Source organism: Hippocampus bargibanti, linkage group LG09 (assembly GCF_051943395.1).
Source record: "Hippocampus bargibanti isolate YZ-2025 linkage group LG09, ASM5194339v1, whole genome shotgun sequence".
Lineage (NCBI taxonomy): Eukaryota > Metazoa > Chordata > Actinopteri > Syngnathiformes > Syngnathidae > Hippocampus > Hippocampus bargibanti.
In genome coordinates this window covers 14,184,068-14,200,355 of record NC_142742.1, presented here as the reverse complement: position 1 = coordinate 14,200,355, position 16,288 = coordinate 14,184,068, and the positions used below count along the sequence as shown (strand labels likewise).

Below are 16,288 nucleotides of genomic sequence, written 5' to 3'. Positions count from 1 at the left end.
TATCTTGATTTGCGAAGAAAAAGCTAGCACAGTAGCAATCAAAATAATATATTATTTTAACCGAGGGTGTTCATATGAACACAGATAAATTCATTTGAAAAAAATCAAAATAAAATCAAAACAGAGTATCAAATAGGTTCAAACAGAGTATACAATTAACAATAATATAATTATATATAATTTACAATAATTAATGTGCAAGAAACAACATTAATGCATTTGAAAATGAATTTATCTGTGCGTAAATGGGTTCAAACTGCTTTCAGACCAACAAGAAATTAGTTCCTCTATGTTATAAATGAAATCTATTATTATTTTTATTTATTACACCAAGGCATCTTGGAGAATTGTGTACTTTGCTGCAACAGATTGGAGGACATTATTTTCTGTCCTAACATGACAGTGTCTCGGTGTACACTTCGCTGGGCAGCTCTGGGGCAATTGTGCATTTTTCCGCCTGTAATGGGCAGCATTTTCACAGCCCTGCTTTGTCCAGCAGAAAGGTCGGTGCTGTTGGGCAGTCTGTTGCTGGGTGGATGCATGGCTTGAGGAGCCCATGATAAGCGCCATTGCGTATGTGGAACTGTTGCGGCTTGGAATTGAAGTGGATTTACGTGGGACAGGAGATGTGAGACAGTCTCTTTTCCTCAATGGATGCCTATCCCAGCCGTCTTCGGGCACTAGGTGGAGGACTCCCTGAATTGGTTGCCAGCCAATCGCAGGGCACACAAAGACATACTTTATATCTATTTGAGTTACTTTTGGGTTGAGTGAACGCTAGCGCTTGTGGCTGCCGCTGCTCACCCACTAAAAAAACTTATCCTGTGACTGTAAAGTGTCCTTGACAGTTTTGAAAGGCGCTTATAAATGAAGTGTATTATTATACAGCAGTCACTCTGACACTCAGACCTAGGGACAATTTGGAGTGTTCAATCTGCCTGCCATGCATGTTTTTGGAATGTGGGAGGAAACTGGAGGACCCGGAGAAAACCCACGCCGGCCCGGGAAGAACATGCAAACTCCACACAGGCAGGCTGGAGCGGTACGCCACTCAACTCAAGCTCAACTCAACTAGCCACTCAACTACCAAGCTAAAGCCAGTGTACAAATTTTTGGTTGTGGATGACAAACACTGTTGTGATTTATTTAATGTGTAGTACCGAAGAGAGATTATGGCACACTTTCCACATTAATGACAGCACAAATGTACTGGATAATGCAAAACAAAACACACTGAAAAACAGAAAATCTCATCCCAGAAGAGTGGCAGGTAATAGCCTCTTGAAGGAAGGGCTGGAGTACAGCAGAGATGGGGACTCCAACCACAAGTACAAAACTAAAATTATTTACATCCACAGACTGGCTGGGTGGTTAACAAAGTCCTCATTCGCCCTGCCATTGCCTGACGATATTCAAAGCGTAGTTCACCTTTTATCTTTAGTCCACTTGGATGGGTTCCAGGTTCTGCGGTCACATTGAACATGACAAGGCTAATGACGGTGGATGGATGTTCAGGAAGAATCTATCTTTTTTTTAGCGGCTCTATACAAAGATGTCTGCTCAGCATCATCCCGCCCATGCTCCTCTAAATTGGTGTTTATCTAAATTATATTGTAATACATTTACTACCTTCAAAGCGCAATTGAGACTTTCATTTGTGTTTGATGTGTGTGTTTCTCTGACTAACGCCACATGCAGCGCAGTACAGTACAGGGACACGATGTACATCATAAAACAATGATAGAGAATTTAATTTTAAACAGACTCTTTTCTTTAAGTAGACAGGATGAACTTAATACAACTAAATGATAGAGAATGATGTACTTAATGTAATGCATGCTATGTCGCTACCTGACATTTACACTAAGGTCGGTTATTTTACAAACTGTTCTAACACCATCCCAGTCAGTCGGTGGCTGTTGCCGGGCAACAGAGAGTGCTGCCTTACTGGCAAGATCAAGCAGTATGCTCACTTTAGAAGGGACACAAAAAGAGCGAGGGTGGAGGGATGGGGTTGTAGGGGAGTGGTGGTGGAGGGTGTGTTTGTGCAGGAAGTAAATTAGTCATATAGGACTACATTTACCATACGGCAGAGCAGCCGAGTGTGGCAATAGATGACGCATAAATCAGAATTAACATAAGAGCATAAAAAGGCATCATCTAAATGTTTACAAATATCAGCGTTTAAAAAAATAATTCAACATACAAAAACATGGGAAATATGCAACGTACGTTGTTGTCACAGCAGTGTACTCGACGTCTTCTAGTCATGCAACAAGCGTCTGTCACGCTGAACTAGATGCTCTGCTGCTCAAGGAAACGCAACACGGAAAATATTAAAATCAGGAGGAAGATAACAAACGACTGCAAAAGCCAGTGTGGATGAGAAAGGAAAGGCAAATACAAACGACATTGTATTTGTGGATTCTGTAATCCTGAAATGACTACACGTCGCTGGCCATTCGTCAGCATATTATTATTCTCTATTCCTGCAGTGTGACTGATCTGGTTTGCTGAACACACTGGAGAAGAAGCTCAAATTGCTCCCCTGCAAGAGTGAGACCGCACTTCAGTGGCAACTTTGAGCAGAGAGAAAGAGAGAGGCAGATTAGACAGGACGCGAAAGGGTGAGGAAAGTGTTTTTGTTTGTTAAAGAATGAATTTAAGCAACGGTGTCAATGGACAGAAACGAAATGATGCAAGTAGCAACCGACAAGATACGAAGATAGCTGTTAAGCCATCTACTCCGACAAGGAAGCCTCAACCTGTAAGTACACTAAATGCTTTCGGTGTTCGTTGTTTTTTCCTTAACTCCATTTAGGAACCTGTGGATGTATCTGAATCTTTGGCATGACTATACTAAAGCGCTTTGTTACAGCTTCAGCTATTGTTAAAGCGTTATATAAATCATTATGTACTGTACTGTATTGTATTGTACACACACACACACACACACACACACACACACACACACACACACACACACACACACACACACACACACACACACACACACACACACACACACACACACACACACACACACACCATCTTGGATTAGTACGTGAAAGATAACTATTATTATTATTATTATTTTTACAACTTGAAACTACTCGAGACTAAGGCCGATAGGCTCTTTTCTACTAGCCAAACTATAAATCAATAAATCGTACAAAAGTTCACTGTGCTAACATTTAGACGTTGTGATATGTGGCATTTGCTAAGGGGATGAAGTGCTTGGTGTCACGGTTACCTGTAATAACAAATAACTCTTGGCAGTAGCAGTTTGAGGAATGATGATTTACGTTTCATACGGTAACTCAAACCACTAGGAAATTAAAATAATATTTGATTTGATGACAAATAACACAAGTGAATTCAACCGTATTTTCTTGGACAAAAAGCTCAAAAATGGAAGCATAATTACAGTGGCAGGCCATGCATATCACCCGTGGGCCTTCAGTAGTGCTATGTCTGAATCAATCCACAGCTGCGACTGTAAATAAGTGTGGTGTGATTTACTATAGGGTCCCGTTAGCCAGGAAATACATAACTTGTGAAGAAAGAAATACTGTCATTAAACTGTTCGAGTTTTTACCATGAATGTGTGGATTCATGATATGGGGACGGAAGTCACTCTTTCACACTGCAGATAAGCATGAATAACAGGATGACAAAGCATCAATAATAACCTCATAAAATTTCAATAGTATTTGCTATTTTCTGCTATTTTCCGACCTTTCTTAAAAATGTCAATTTTGTCTTGAAAATGACTTAGAATTAGATATTTTTAGTCCTGCAGAAAAGGCTTTGCAGGCCCTGACGGCCCACCATTGGATAATCATGACTCTAAAATAACATTACTGCAATTGTAATTGGGTTTCACTTTTATAATACTGCTTTGATGCTGCTTTGGCGTCTTTAACCTCAAGGTTTGAGCTTCAACCATTGTGATCATAAAGTCGCGTTCCTAAACAAGATTCTGAACCCCCCTTTTCTCCCGATTCTGTGGCATCACTACACAATCAAACAAGTGATTAGAAAAATGCCCCAAAATATTTGTGTACACATAATGAAATTGTTACTACAGTTATTATTCTTACAATGTCACCTCTGAGCTAGCACAGTGCTGGAATGAGTGATTCTGTTTTGTTTTGTTTTAAACCTGAAGTAAAGATGTGTTACTGAAATAAAGGCTTCTGTGCCTTTACTGTCACCCTCCACAATTCAAAACAGATAATTGTATGTTTTACCTCTCACTTTGTCAAATTCGGTTTGTTCTATTTTTCAATGTCCTTTGATGACATGACGTAACAAAGACATCCTCTTAATGGGAGCTAAAAGTTATCCACAGTTGAATATGTAAAGTACACATGTGGCAAAATGAAATAGAGATGTTGAATCTGTGTGTCTACTTTGACCATTGTTTTTTTCTTCATACAAATACCTCTTACACTCTAAGTAAAGAGAGGAATCACATTTGCCACCTGCACAGTTGTCAACACAGAAACAAACTCATGTACTTAGCTATTTTGTCAGCCCAATCCGGAGAATGCCATCACCATTGCCGTGTCATCACGGGTACTCTTCAACATGGAGCGTGAGCAGCAGATCTACGAGCGGCAAGGCATGGAGGAGTATCTCAAGTACCAGCTGGAGCATGAAACCGAGCCTTTCAGTCCCGGCCCTGCTTTCTCTTTCGTCAAGGTAAGAAAGAGTCTTGCATAATGCAGCAAAAATGATAGTTGTGCATTGATCAGGTCAAACACAGTCTACCGTATAGTATACCGTATATTTTCGGTGTAAGGCGCACCCAAAAGCCTTGATTTTCTTCAAAAGATGACCCTGCACCTTATACGCAGGTGCGCCTTATATGTGAAGTCATATTGATCCACAACAGGTCTCGCAACTCCTGTCAGCACGACTCCATTTCCCCCTGTAGAAGAAGTAGTGGATAATGCCAGCCTCTACCGTAGCACTTTATATTGTGGTGTGCCTTATATTTGGACAACTTTGATATATTTATATATTTGTATAACTTTTGTCATTCATTGAAGGTCCGCGTTATAATCTGGCGCGCCTTATGTATAGAAAACGTTTGAAAATGCACAATTCATTTGGCGTGCACCTTATACTTATGTGCACCTTATGCACCAGAAAATACAGTAATCTGTTTAGGTTGTAAATATGGATTTCTCCCATTTGCATTTTTTGGCAGTTGGTACAGTTCAAATGCGAGGCACACTGGAAAATGTATATTACAATTTACACGTAATATAAATCCTCCAAAATGTCATTGACGTCCTTGTCATCCAAACCAACCGACTGCAACCGAAACAAAAACATGGCCACCACTTGAATTATCATTCATATTTTCTTCAGTTTATCTTATATGTTGAACCATGGCGGAGGTGCGGGGTAATGTACCCTTTGGATAAATGCGAACTGACTTCATAAATCATCCATCACAAACATGTCGGCATGCCAAAAACGAGCCTTTAACCCGCCCCCACAAAGCGCTTTAACACACTGCTTCGTACATCAGGGGGCGTTAAAGAAAAATCAGGATGAAAGAACAAATAGACACGGTGATTCGTGAGGTTTGTATATTTTTCTCTTAAATGTGTGCTTGGTATTGTTCCCAGGCTCTGGAGGCTGTCAACAGTCGACTGCGGGAGCTTTACCCACACAGCGAGGAGCTGTTTGACGTGGTGCTCGTGACAAACAACCACGCATACGTGGGCCTCCGCCTTATCAATACCATCAATCATCATCGTGAGTTACAAACCATACCATATCATGCACACACACGTACACGCACATGCACACGCACACACAGATGCCATGACCCTGTGTTTGCGTGCAGGGAGTCACACCCCAACATTGTCTGTTTTAGGAAGTGGGTCTGGATTTTCATTTTAACATTTTAAGTCCCTGAGCGACCAATTCCCAGTTCACTGTTTAAAATGAAATCTTTCTCATGGTCCACACAACAAATAATGCGACCCAAGAGAATATGGGACCCCCACAGCCATTCATCTATGGTGTAATCAGGCAGAGTGTAAAAAAAAAATCACAGCTCTCAACATACTGTATTTGGCTCTGTGATATCCGTTTTAGTCAAGGGCTGAATTGGTTGTTAACTCAGTCGCTGCCAGACATGCAAAATGTGTCTGCTCCAGTGCCAGGGCTTTTGTCATTTACATTCAAATTCCAGGACCCTCAGAATGTTGAGTTTTAGGATGACATAAACATTCAATGCAGCGTAAGAAACTTTAGACTCAATTGGGGGCGGCTGTACAAAAGGCAAATGCTGCCCCCTCGCGGAAGGGAAAAACATTGCCAGAGGTCTGACCAGCGCTTTATCGGCACCCCCCCTCCTGCAAGAAAAACCAAAACCCGAACACATTCGGGAATGGCGCTCCACATTATATTTTCAATTTCCGATTACATTCGGGAATGGCAGCGAATGAGTTAAAAATGGAGGAACCAAATGAAGGAAGGCAAGGTAGGAGTGCAGAAAAAATAGAAAACGACTGGGGGGAAAAAGCCAAATGGAGTTGGATTGGATTTGCCTTTATTAGTCTCACAGTGGAGAAATTTACATTTCACAGAAGCAACCACTCGCGCCGTCTTGAAGTCAAAAGAAAAAAAAAAGAACAAACTAAATATAAAATAGAGTTCATGGAATAATAAAAAAATACCTTATTAACAAAGCACCCTGCCTCACCCCCGCATGCACACACACACAATAAATAGATAAACTTCTGAAATGTTCTCACACACACCCTACTAACATTTTTGTCCATTCTAACTGACTATAAAGTGCTCTCACATAGCCTGGTCGGGATGCTTTTTCTACTCGCATGCACGACTGAAATGCCCTCATGCACACAACTCAAAAATTCACACAACATAAACACGATCCAAATATTCTTGGAAATGCACCACTTTTTTTGGCTCACATGAAGTATTAACACGCAGTCCTACAGTGTACATTCACCAACACATACACACTCCCAACTGAATTCTCTTTTCCCCCCCATAAATTACAGAAATTGTCACCCTTGAACTAAGTAACTTTTCCGTTTGATTCTACTTTAGACTTACTCATTGAGCGCTTCTGTATGACTGGCGGGAACAGCCCGATAGGTTACTTGAAGGCCTACCACACGAACTTGTACCTTTCTGCTGACTCTGCCAAGGTGCGAGAAGCTTTACAAGAAGGTCAGTGCTAAGGTGTAAAATCAGTACAGTGATACTTCCGCTGACCAACGCTTCAGCTCACAAACTTTTCACCTCACGAACATTAAATTCGCGAGCATATAGTCTCGGCTGACGAACTAGTTTTCGGCGGACGAACCAAACCGAAAAGCACCACAGTGGCTGGCGAACTAGTTTTCGTCACCCCTTTTCTTTGAGTGCGGATGTGGTTTGTTATCGAGTGTACTTTTGCTGTTTTGGGACCGAAAAAGACCCCACCACAGGCTAGTGTTAAACCGAAGAGGACACAAAAGAAAATTACAGTCAAGCAGAAGAAGGTGATCATCAAAATACAAGAACGAGGTGTGCGTTTGTGTGACTTAGCATCCCAGTACCAGTACGCGTGTGTTGTCTAAGCAACGGTCTCAGGCAATAGAAGAGGTTGAAAAACGTCTGGTGATTTGGATTAACAAAAAGCAGCTATCAGGGGAAATGTGAGTGAGGGTAATTCCCTCCCTCCCTCCTGCTCCCACTCCATTCCATGATACCATCAACTACCATCACAAAGGTAAATAAAACGACTTATTATACAGTACAGTTTATTTCTTTCATTACAATACAATATCACATTTATTATACATTAAGTAAGGTATATTGTGTGTAGTTTTAAGGCTTATTTAGTCAAATATTATGTTTTATGGGGACCTGGGAACGGATTATTCTCATTTTAATGGTTTATTATGGGAAATAAATGTTTGGAAGATGAACTTTTCACTTCACACACACTTTCTGGGAACCAATTAGTATGTTCGTGAGCCGAGGTATCACTGTATCTTACTTAGATCCTCTTTTGAAATGCATAGAATATGCAACAATAATATAAATGTGTGTGTGTGCGTGTGTGTGTGTGTCCGTGTCAGGTATTGCAGCAGCCACCATGTTCACCCCAGAAAAGATGAAGGAAGTGTCAGATATTCAGCTTCGCGTGGCCTTTGATGGCGACGCTGTCCTTTTCTCAGACGAGTCGGAACGCATTTTCAAGGCCCACGGACTCGACAAGTTCTTTGAGCACGAGAAGGCTCATGAGAACATGCCTTTGGACCATGTAAAGTATCAATTCAATGAATGCTATGCACAAATGGCATTTTATTTGTAGCCATTCAATGGAGAAGAGAGGAACAATATTGAGCTTCCCAAAATGGCGGACAAACACCTTCGTAGACAACAGTTGAGCCAATCAGAGAGCAAAGGTTCATGATAGTTATGAAAATGTTGAAATTGTGAAATACAATGTTTCCAAAGGGAGCAGATATGCATTGCTTCGGCAGGGCTGCATCTGGGCCACGCTCTTGTGCCATTTACGCATTTTGACAGCCACTGGCGCAATTTTATAACTCCACTGCCCCAGCACAAATCGATTACAATCGGCGCATATTGCTACATGAGCTACGGCACGTATCACATACTTCTATTAAAATAGCTAATGTAAATTTAGTTAAACAGCAATTGAAAACTGTTCGTTTTCCTTCAGAGGTTTTAACGTCGTCATCTGTCATCTTGCCTTTGTGATATAATAATAATACATTTCATTTATAAGCGCCTTTCAAAACTCTCAAGGTCACTTTATAGAGCCATAATCGCCTTGCATTTGTTTCGCTGCGTTCAATAGTCACGGTCGAGGATATCTCGGGCTTTTCCGTGAACTGACGGAAAATGCCGAAAGAGATACAGTAAAGTCTCGTTATATCGATATTCAAGGGAGTCCGAAAAAATATCGATATAACCGGGACTATCGATATATCCGACCCTGTTTGCATGTAATTTTCTCCATGCGTGCATAGAAATAGTATCGATATAACCGGGACTATCGATATATCCGATATCGATATAACGAGACTTTACTGTAATCGGAATATTGATTTACCCATGGTGCATTGCCATAGTTACATCGAACGACGTCAACATCGATGGCTGCAAGATGGAGCGTGAGAACAGGAGTAAAACTGTAAAAGACATTAAAAACAGGCAGCATTTTTGCCTTAACGTGTTTATCGGTTTGAAATAAGTAGGAACAAGTGGCAACATAAAATTCCTACTTATTTCAAACCGATAAACACGTTAAGGCAAAAATTAGTGCATCCAAAAGATAGGCTACAATGAAAAACAAAGTAATGTAGTTTATTCCATACATTGTAAGAATGAAAATTGTAAAGAGCAGCGGCGCCACCAGGTCTTGACAATTTGGTGCAGCAAACTGCTGTGAATGTTTCAAATTTAGTGGATAATGGCAAAGATTTCAGAGACGTTGAGGCACATTGAAAATCTTCAAAGCAAAGAAATGTGTTTAGGTAGACACTAATAACAAATATTGTGCTAAGCCTGTTCTCCTTATCTTCTCTGTAATACCGTAGAATATCAAAATAGCATGGGATTGATTGTGTCGTAACTAAAGAACATAGAAAATGTGTTTATTTTATGTATGAATAAATTATTTTACTTGAATTAAAATTGGTCATATATTAGGAAAATAGATTTGTCAAATATTTTTATTTGCAATTTAGAAATATCATGTTCCAATGAATGTAATTGGGTTTATTTCAATCCGTTTTGTCTTCTTCTGCAATCTATTTTAATCCGGCCCATTAATTTTAGAATTTGGTCCCCTTTTCAGACACAAGGGGGGGCAACTGCCCACCCCCTTTTTTAATTTCCCAGATGCATCCCTGCTTTGGTATTGCATATTGTTTCTCAAAGTGGAACGATACAATGAAAACAGCAGAGGCCCTAAAATGTAACCCTGTGAAACACCAAACCAACCACGGCTCACACAAAAGGTTCCGTCAGCAAAATAGGACCTAAAGCACCCAATGGTGCTCCCACAAATGCCTACCTGCTCTTGCAAACCAAGCCAACAGAGTACCCTTATCCTCCGAATCAAATGCTGCAGTTAAATCCAACAAAACCGGACAATTAATCTTCAGTGTCATTTGCCAGGACGACGAAATTCAAATCTAACCTTGACTCAGTGCATTGACTTTGTGGCATGATCACCCAAGAAAGCTTTTAACTGCCTGCGCACCGCTTTTTTTCCAGAATCTTTGAAACAAAAGTCTAAAATTTGACAGTAGATCTGGATCGAGGCCGGGTGCCTTGAGCAACGGTGTTGTTCAGCAACAACACTACAAGACAGAAAGAGATTGATATTACAGTACAATTGCTGGAGCTGGAAAAAAGCACTTTACAGAACATTTAACATAAAAGAAAAATAATTGGCCAAGGCCGATTTACCAATCCTCTGGATTAACTCAAAGAAATACAGTTAAGTCTCGTTATATCGATATTCTCGGGAGTCGGAAAAAATATCGATATAACCGGACTATCGATATATCCGATCCTGTGGCATGTTAATTTTCTCCTTGCGTTCATAGAAATAGTATCGTAATAAGCAGTACTATCGATATAACCGATATCGATATAACGAGACTTTACTTTAATTACAATGCTTAGGGGTGGTCAAGTTAAATTCACCTGTGAAGTTTTTGTTGTTTTTCAATTTTGTGGCTGGTGTATTATTGATGTTTTTTAGGGAACTGTGGCACGCGATGGATGAAATATGATCAATTTCTAGCCGATTCACCGGAAATGTTTTCATGCTGCTCTTTCTTCTTGCTGCAGGGCCCACTCAAGGGCTTCCTGGAGGTTTTGGGAAAATTGCAGAGAAAATTTTTCCAAAAAGGTCTGCGCATGGACTGCCCCATTCGCACCTACCTGGTGACGGCTCGCAGTGCCGCCAGTTCCGGGACTCGAGCCTTAAAAACTCTGCGCTCGTGGGGCTTGGAGATCGATGAGGCACTTTTTCTAGCCGGAGCGCCGAAGGGCCCCATGCTGGAGAAGATCAGGCCACACATTTTCTTTGACGACCAGATATTTCACGTGGAAGGGGCAGCGGAGCTTGGCACGGTCGCCTGTCATGTTCCTTATGGCATTGCCCAGAGGCTAGCAGAGAAATGACTTTGGTGACCACCTTTGATGGAGAGGCCGTGAGCATTCAAAGGTAAACGAAACAAGTTCTCCTCAAATGTAAACAATTAGGTAAAATATACATCCTGTCACCGTAGATTAAAACCACGACAAATATAACAAGAAAATGCTCTTTTTTTTGTCAGAACCTATTACGTATTTATTTGATTTTAGCTTGTTTATTGTGATTTTGTTAAATGCCCTTCTGTTTTAAGAGATTTTCACTGCCAGATGCTGTGCAAAAATGTGTTCACTCCAATGCCAGGGTTTTCACTGAAATTGCAGGGCCCACAGAATATTGACTTTTAGGACTATATAAACATTCACTTCAGCGTAAGAAACCTTCGACACTCTTCTTACATCACAAAACAAAGTTTATTCCTAAATTGTATATGTCTGGAGTTATATGAGCTTTAAATGAGGGTGGCTGGTCAAAATACAATGAGATCCATACATCCTGGTTTATATAGAGCTTTAACAACAGCTGAAGCTGAAACAAAGCGCTAACATGGATAAAAGGCAAATACTGCTCCCTCGTGGAAGGAAAAAAAACATTGCCAGAAGTCTGACCAGCTTTATATCGGCACCCTCGCAAGAAAAAACAAAACCTGAACAAATTCGGGTATAGCTCTCCACGCCACACTTCAATTCCTGAATAAAATCAAGAATGGCAGTGAATGAGTTAATTTTGATCTAACACACCATTGACATATCATGTACATGTGATTGATTAAATTGTGTCTGTATTTTACCATTAAAAGATTGGTATGTTGTGAAATAAACACACACACACACACACACACACACACACACACACACACACACACACACACACACACACACACACACACACACACACACACACACACACACACACACACACACACACACACACACACACACACTAGATATTATCCTTATTTCATTCCTGCTAGTTGTCCCTTCATGTCTTGCTTTGCCATTTATCTGCCATTTCATTTGCCGTTCATCTAAATTCACATGATCAAACATGCTAAAATGTACCACAGACTATTACGAGAGCAATTATGAAATGCATGGTTCTCATTTTAGATTTTCACTAATACTACGTGGGAAAAGGCAGGATATTTTGTTTGCATTTGTAAAATCTGTTTACAAGTAACAAGGTAGGCCTTCCTGAATTCTATAATCATCTTGATAATCATCATTGTAAAAACTTAGTTCACGTCATATCACGTCAAACAATGCGCTGTTTCAATGCATTTATTAAAAAAAAGTAGAAATATCAGAATGAGGTTCTTAACTATTTACGCTGAACGTGTTTATATGAACACTGATAAATTCATTTTCAAGGGCATTGTTTCTTGCCACATTATTGTTAATTATAATTATATTGTTAATTATATATAATTATATTGTTAATTATATACTCTGCTTCAACCTATTTGATACTCGGTTTTGATATTTTGTTTAAAAAAAGAATGTATCTGTAGCAGTTATTTATCCTTGACGGTAGAGGGCGACAGAAACCGATTACCTCAGTGAGCTAACATGCTCTGCCACGCGCTTGATTGCATGGTGACCAGTTCAGGTTGTACTGTCGTCCCGTCCCCCCCCCCCCCCACAAGCCAATTGGGATCGGCTCCAACGCCGCCCCGTGACCCTGTACGAGTTCATGACATTTTGGGGGAGAAGTTATAAAAAGGAAAAATTCAAGGAAAAGCTTTTACATTGCCAAAATAAGGTCACATTTTTGGAGGATGGTTTATTCCAAGAAAAAGTAAAACTATGAAAAAGTTGTAATATGAGATTAAGTCATGTTACAAATGAACATTTGCACTTACAAAACTAAAACAGCATTCTTTTTGTTATGGTGGGTTGGCGGTAAACCGATGACAGACGAACATAGAATATGAATACAGTTCCTTTAAAAATAAATAACAGGAGACGTTCTCCATCCGATTAAAAGGAGACAATTAAAGGAATGAACTTCTATTGAGCTTTCTTCCCACACATACACACGCAAGCACAGCAACGGAATTATTGCAGTGTTTCAGCAGCGCTCCTGCTACTCCTGCGCAATCATCGCGGCCACCCGTGTGGGGCATTCGTTGTTTCTCCGCGCCAGCGCAATACAATCACACGATTCTGGCCTACAACGGCAATGGCTGCACAATCAACAGCGTAGCGTTTGTAAAGGATGCCTGAGTAGTTTGGCGGCCAGATGTATATCTTGCGACCGCTCCTGCAAAAATCCTAAAAATGAAAAGGCGCAAGCACAGCGAGGAGGCGTGACGACTTCAAGTCAAGTTAAGAGCGAAAAGATTCAGAGGTCAGCTTGTACAAGTGGTCGAGTTGAGCACCGAATCTAGGGCTGGGGGCCCAGTGGGCTGTTCACTGGTCCAATCATGTTGAAGGGAGGCGGTGTGTGTGTGTGGGAGCGGGGGGGGGGGGGGGGATGGCTGTCAGAGCCAGTTTGCATTGCAGAACGGCAGGCAGGCTGGCACAGTGTGGAGGGGAAGTGACATCTTTGTGTCACGTCGGATCACGAACACTCACACGGCATTCGGTTGGAAAAGAGGGGCAGGTGGTGTCCAGGCCTGACGAGCCCAAAGGCATTCTCATTAGTCTTGCTGAAGTTCTCAGTGTAAATGGAACTGACCCAAAGTCCCCCGCCCTCCAAAGCTCCACTCTAAAATCAAAAGTAACCTAATTAGCGGTCCAAAAGTGACTAGATACAATTGGATCAATCTGATCCAGCTTTTTGGGTTTTTTGTTTCCTGCAAAGTTGAGTCAAATCAATCACCACACACAACACTTGTGCACAAAACAACCGCGTTTTTGCATGATGTGAGGACCATAAACCCAACAAGCTCCTCAGCGCAGAAAAGGGGTGTTTTAAAAACATTTGGCTCAAAAATATGACCAAAAGGAAGCCGGCGCAAGTTTTTGGGTTACATTATATTTTGAACCCAAAATATAAAAGAAATAACCCACAAAATTGCAACAACTGGAATTCAATTAACTCATTCACTGCCAGATGTGCAAAAATGTGTCCACACCAATGCCAGGGTTTTTGTCATTGTCGCTTGAATTCTAGGACCCATAGACTATGGAGTTTTAGGACTAGATAAACACTGACGGCAGCGTAAGAAACCTTAAGCTCTCTTCTTTCATCAGAAAAAGTACATTCCTAAATTATATGAGTCTGGAGTTATATGAGCTTGAAATGAGGGCGTATGTCCAAAATCCAATGCGATACAAACATATTGGTTCAAAAATATGACGTAAAGCACCATTGCCAAATTTGTTTGGGCTTTGTTTTTTCATGCTTGGGTGCTGATAAAGTGCTGGCCATGGGCTCTGACAATGTTTTTTTTTCTTTTCCATTTCCGTTTTCCATGTTAGCACTTTGTTCCAGCTTTCGCTGTTGTTTATATAAAACATATAAAGTGCTAACATGGAAAAACATGGAAAACGGAAATGGAAAGGAAAAAAAAAACATTGCCAGAGCCCATGGCCAGCACTTTATCAGCACCCAAGCATGAAAAAACAAAGCCCAAACAAATTTGGGAATGGTGCTTTACGTCATATTTTTAATTTCTGAATATATTTGTGAATGGCAGTGAATGAGTTAAATTAACAATGCCAGAAGTTGGGTTGGTCCCTTTTGACCTAACTTGAGCTACATTCGATCCAACTATTGTTGGCACATCAACCTCACAGTGCAAAGATTCCAGTTTGAATCCAGCTCTGGCCTTCCTGTGTGGAGTTTGCATGTTGTGTCTGTCTGGGTTTTCTCTCGGTGCTTTGGTTTTCTCCCACATTCCAAAAACATGCATGGCAGGTTAATGGAACACTCTAAATCAGGGATCGGGAACCTTTTTGACTAAGAGAGCCATAAAAGTAAAATATTTAGAAATGTTTTTCAGTGAGACCCACAACACGCGAGCAAGCGCGCGCACACACACACACGCGCGCGGCCACTTTTCAACAAAACTTTGTGATTGTACTCACCGTTAACACGAATTGCTTTCCGTTCCTCATGATTGGTAAAAAATCCAGCGGAACGATTGCCGGCTCCTTACGCGAAGTTACTGCTAGCTAGCCTGCACACGGCTCATTAGCTTCCATACTTGCTATGCAACATACTTCTGACAGAAGTATATTGATGCTAACGTTAACATGGGGCTTGTTAAAATGTCACTGACATTCGACTGTTTCACCGATGGGATTGTTTCTTTGCAAATTAGAATCAGAACCTTTTCTCTCCACAAAGGCAAATCGGTGTATTCAAGCTGAAGTGTACTTTGTTTTTACTTCTCGGGCTCATTTAAAGGGGCGTTTACCTGTTTCAACTGATGGCCAGTATCACCCAATCAAAATTGCGCTTTCCGCCAACCGCAGCCCCAACAGAAAATGAACAGAAAATAGCGAGAAGATGTACTATTTAGATTTATCGGCGAGCCATATGCAATCATCAAAAGAGCCATAGGTTCCCGACCCCTGCTCTAAATTGTCCCAAGGTGTGAGTGTAAGCACGGATTATTGTTCGTCTCTGCGTGTTGTGCGATTGGCTGACAATCGGTTCAAGATGGCCCTGCCCCCACCTGTCCAAAAACAGGTGGGATTGGCTCCCACACGCCACGCGACGCTTGAGGTTTAAGCGGATCAGAAAAAGGATGGATGGATGGATGTTCTTAGAGTGAACAGAATTCAGGTGTCAGCCTCAGGTTGACCTTAAATCAAGAGCAGTCTCACCACGCAGTTGCAACCCTAAATTCTTTTTTGTGCAAAAGAAATCTCAAAAATCTGGCTGAGTACCACTACTCATTCGAGTTAAATTTGGGGGATAAATGAGCAAACCTCAAAAACGTGGGTTAAATCGATCCAAGTGGTGGTTGGTCCTGTTTTTTTTTGTTCCCTCCAAGTGAAGAGATGAGCTATCCCGATGGTCTCGAGGACATCCTGGAAGTCATACATCGGACCATTTGCTCCTCGTTGCATACACTGAGGCCCAAATCTGGAAGTCTTGGTCAATCCTTGTGTTTACCATGCCTGCTTCTTCTTTGAAAAGTGCCCCTAC

At 41.1% G+C, this 16,288-nt stretch overlaps 2 protein-coding genes across 5 annotated transcripts in view; one reads left to right on the top strand and one right to left on the bottom strand.

Moving 5' to 3' along the window:
- The first annotated feature begins 2,106 nt into the window (after positions 1 to 2,106).
- LOC148893739 (cytosolic 5'-nucleotidase 1A-like) lies at positions 2,107 to 14,532 on the top strand. 4 transcript variants are annotated; one of them, XM_089004077.1, is made up of 7 exons: positions 2,108 to 2,627; positions 2,687 to 2,767; positions 4,540 to 4,707; positions 5,646 to 5,775; positions 7,105 to 7,227; positions 8,124 to 8,308; positions 10,879 to 14,532. In XM_089004077.1, the coding sequence occupies exons 3-7, from the start codon at positions 4,594 to 4,596 to the stop codon at positions 11,212 to 11,214; spliced, it is 888 nt and encodes a 295-aa protein (XP_088860203.1). In that variant the 5' UTR covers positions 2,108 to 2,627; positions 2,687 to 2,767; positions 4,540 to 4,593; the 3' UTR covers positions 11,215 to 14,532. The 4 variants fall into 4 exon arrangements, with proteins under 4 accessions (XP_088860202.1, XP_088860201.1, XP_088860203.1 ...); XM_089004078.1 differs by having other exon boundaries at positions 4,528 to 4,707; XM_089004076.1 differs by having other exon boundaries at positions 2,107 to 2,767.
- A 179-nt stretch (positions 14,533 to 14,711) lies between these two features.
- LOC148893738 (zinc finger protein DPF3-like) overlaps positions 14,712 to 16,288 on the bottom strand; it is a 28,752-nt gene continuing 27,175 nt past the window's right edge. Inside the window, exon 11 of the transcript XR_016115947.1 lies at positions 14,712 to 16,284. The gene's annotated coding sequence lies outside the window, so the exon portion shown is untranslated. The remainder of the gene's footprint in view (positions 16,285 to 16,288) is intronic.

What these genes read in the sequence shown, in the direction of transcription:
- LOC148893739 (XM_089004075.1), top strand. Translation starts at nt 2,657, where the DNA reads ATGAATTTAAGCAACGGTGTCAATGGACAGAAACGAAATGATGCAAGT. An exon ending in CGACAAGGAAGCCTCAACCT is followed by an intron (nt 2,768 to 4,527) that starts GTAAGTACACTA and finishes TCATGTACTTAG; the next exon opens with CTATTTTGTCAGCCCAATCC. An exon ending in CTGCTTTCTCTTTCGTCAAG is followed by an intron (nt 4,708 to 5,645) that starts GTAAGAAAGAGT and finishes TATTGTTCCCAG; the next exon opens with GCTCTGGAGGCTGTCAACAG.